This window comes from Vicia villosa, linkage group LG6, assembly GCF_029867415.1.
Source record: "Vicia villosa cultivar HV-30 ecotype Madison, WI linkage group LG6, Vvil1.0, whole genome shotgun sequence".
NCBI lineage: Eukaryota > Viridiplantae > Streptophyta > Magnoliopsida > Fabales > Fabaceae > Vicia > Vicia villosa.
This window is the reverse complement of record NC_081185.1, coordinates 26,607,654-26,610,394: the sequence shown is the minus strand read 5'-3', so window position 1 is coordinate 26,610,394 and position 2,741 is coordinate 26,607,654. Positions and strand designations below refer to the sequence as shown.

The following is a 2,741-nucleotide window of genomic DNA, read 5'->3' as shown; positions in this document are numbered from 1 at the left end:
AATCTCCATTGGCATTCAATGTGCATAGAAAACGAAGAGACTATATTTATGTCATGGGAATAATTAAAAGTCATGGACTATTAACTCACTTTATCGAATCAAGATATATACATGCTTAAATACATTCACGAATTCAACTATCAATCCAAGGTAGATTAAAAAGTTCCATAAATCAACAGCTTTCTTCATTCTCTTGAAAGCAGAATGGCCAAAAAATATGAGGGACCTGCAATTGGAATCGACCTTGGCACGACCTATTCATGTGTCGCTGTATGGCAGGGCCAAAACAATAGAGCTGAGATCATAAACAATGATCAAGGAAACAGAACAATACCTTCTTTTGTTGCATTTACTAATGCTCAAAGATTGATAGGTGAAGCTGCCAAATATCAGGCCGCCTCCAATGCTTCAAACACTATTTATGGTAATCTACCTTTTTCTGGTTTCTGCATAAATGTTTTATAAATTTACTAATTTTGTTATTTATACATATCTGGTAAAATTTTACTAGAAAAGAGCAAATTATACGTTACCAATTTTTTTTGTTTATACAGATGCAAAGAGATTAATTGGAAGAAAATACAGTGATATCATTACTCAGAATGATATTCTATTGTGGCCCTTTAAGGTCATCGCCGGTAATGATGACAACCCCGTGATTCTTGTTAACTACAAGGGTGAAGAAAAGCGTTTTTCTGCTGAAGAAATATCATCTATGGTTCTCACAAAAATGAGGGAGATTGCAGAAAAGTTCTTGGAGTCACCTGTTAAGAATGCAGTGATTACTGTTCCGGCATATTTCAACGATTCTCAGCGGAAAGCCACAAAAGATGCTGTTGCCATTGCTGGCATGAATGTAATGCGGATAATCAATGAACCAACTGCGGCGGCTCTTGCATATGGACTTCAAAAGAGAGCTAATTGTGTTGAAGAGAGAACTATTTTCATCTTTGATCTTGGTGGTGGAACTTTTGATGTGTCTCTCCTTACTATTAAGAATAATGTCTTTAAAGTTAAGGCCACTGCTGGAGATACTCATCTCGGAGGAGAGGACTTTGATAATAGAATGGTGAACCACTTTGTAGAGGAGTTCAAGAGGAAGCACAAGAAGGACATAAGAGGGAACCCAGGATCCTTGAGGAGGTTGCGAAGTAGCTGCGAGAGGGCAAAAAGGACTCTTTCATTTGCTTCTGTCACTACTATTGATGTAGTAGCTTTATTTGAAGGCATTGATTTGTATTCATCTATCACTCGAGCAAAGTTTGAGGAAATCAACATGGATCTCTTTGAAAAGTGCATGAAGATTGTCAATAGATGCTTTTGGGATTCTGGAGTGGACAAGAGTAGTGTAGATGATGTTGTCCTTATTGGAGGCTCGTCTAGAATCTCCAAATTGCAACAGCTTTTGCAAGACTTTTTTAAGGGTAAGGATTTGTGCATGAGCATCAACCCCGATGAAGCCGTTGCTTATGGTGCAGCAGTCCAGGCTGCTTTGTTGATCGATGGCATTAAGAATATTTCAGACATGGTGTTGCAAGATGTTACCCCGTTGTCTCTCGGTACTTCAGTAGATGAAGATATCATGGATGTTATAATTCCAAAAAACACTTCCATTCCTGTCATTAAGTCTAAAAACTATAAAACAGTTTATGATAATCAATCCTGCGTCTTGGTTGATGTCTATGAGGGTGAGAGAATGAATGCCAGTAATAACAACTTGCTAGGTTCATTTGATTTTTCAGTTCCTCCTGCTCCTCAAGGCCATATTCCTATCAAAGTACACTTTTCTATAGATGGTGATGGTATATTAAATGTATCTGCAGAGGAAGAAACCAGTGGTAATAGAAAAGATATTACAGTAACTAATGAAAATGGAAGACTCTCTAGCAAAGAAATTGAGAGAATGATTAAAGAAGCTGAGAGTTTTAAGGCTGAAGATACGAAACTTGAGCAGAAAGTTAAAGCAAAAAATGACTTGAATGATTATCTTTGCCAAGTGAGGAAAGTAATTGCTGATAATGATGTTAGTTCTATGATTTCTCCTGTTGACAAGTTGAAGATCTATACTGCTGTTGTGAAGGGCCAAAAATTGTTGGATGGCAATAAGAATGAAGAAGCCAATGTGTTTGTTGAGTTTTTGAAGGATTTAGAGAGCATGGTTGATTCTGCTTTGTACAAGATCACAAATGGAGTTTGAATAATTAGTTGTAATGATGAAGTATTTGAGTCTATTCAAGAAGTATGCTACTTGACAATGAAACAACTGGAAATCACATATTTTTGCGTTATAATTCTTCTTATAAAAACTTATTTTGTTATTGTATTAAATTAGTCTCAAGTTTTGAGTTTTAAATCATTATTTTTGTTTAGGATAAAACTAAACTGGGTTTCATAAGAATTATTTTTTTAACAAGCGCAAAAAGCATTTTATAAATTTGCACAAGATGTGCTAAACCAGTACCAAACTACCAATACACAAATGGTTTCATAAGAATTGATACTGCGATTGTTTTAACATAGGTTATGAAGAAGGATGTTTTTCTTTGGGTAAGTCAAGAGTATTATTGAAAAGGAGTACTATAGAAATCGGATCTCCTTGTTTGAATCCTCTCTCCACCTTAAATTCTTTTAGTAGGGTTATCATTAACCATCACCGACATATTATTAGAGAAAACCATCACTTCCATCCACTTTATCCAAGCTTTTCTGAACCCCATCTTCTTAAACATAAATTGGAGAAA

At 35.6% G+C, this 2,741-nt stretch overlaps 1 protein-coding gene across 1 annotated transcript; it reads left to right on the top strand.

Moving 5' to 3' along the window:
- Nucleotides 1-204: 204 nt before the first annotated feature.
- On the top strand, nucleotides 205-2,197 carry LOC131613408 (heat shock 70 kDa protein 4-like). The gene is made up of 2 exons (XM_058885082.1): nucleotides 205-424; nucleotides 555-2,197. Exons 1-2 carry the CDS (start codon nucleotides 205-207, stop codon nucleotides 2,195-2,197), a joined length of 1,863 nt encoding a protein of 620 aa, XP_058741065.1.
- Nucleotides 2,198-2,741: the final 544 nt, after the last annotated feature.

Bases quoted from the DNA above. Each gene is read 5' to 3' on its own strand.
- LOC131613408 (XM_058885082.1), top strand. From the start codon at position 205: ATGGCCAAAAAATATGAGGGACCTGCAATTGGAATCGACCTTGGCACG. The intron at 425-554 runs GTAATCTACCTT...TTGTTTATACAG, and splicing joins TGCTTCAAACACTATTTATG to ATGCAAAGAGATTAATTGGA.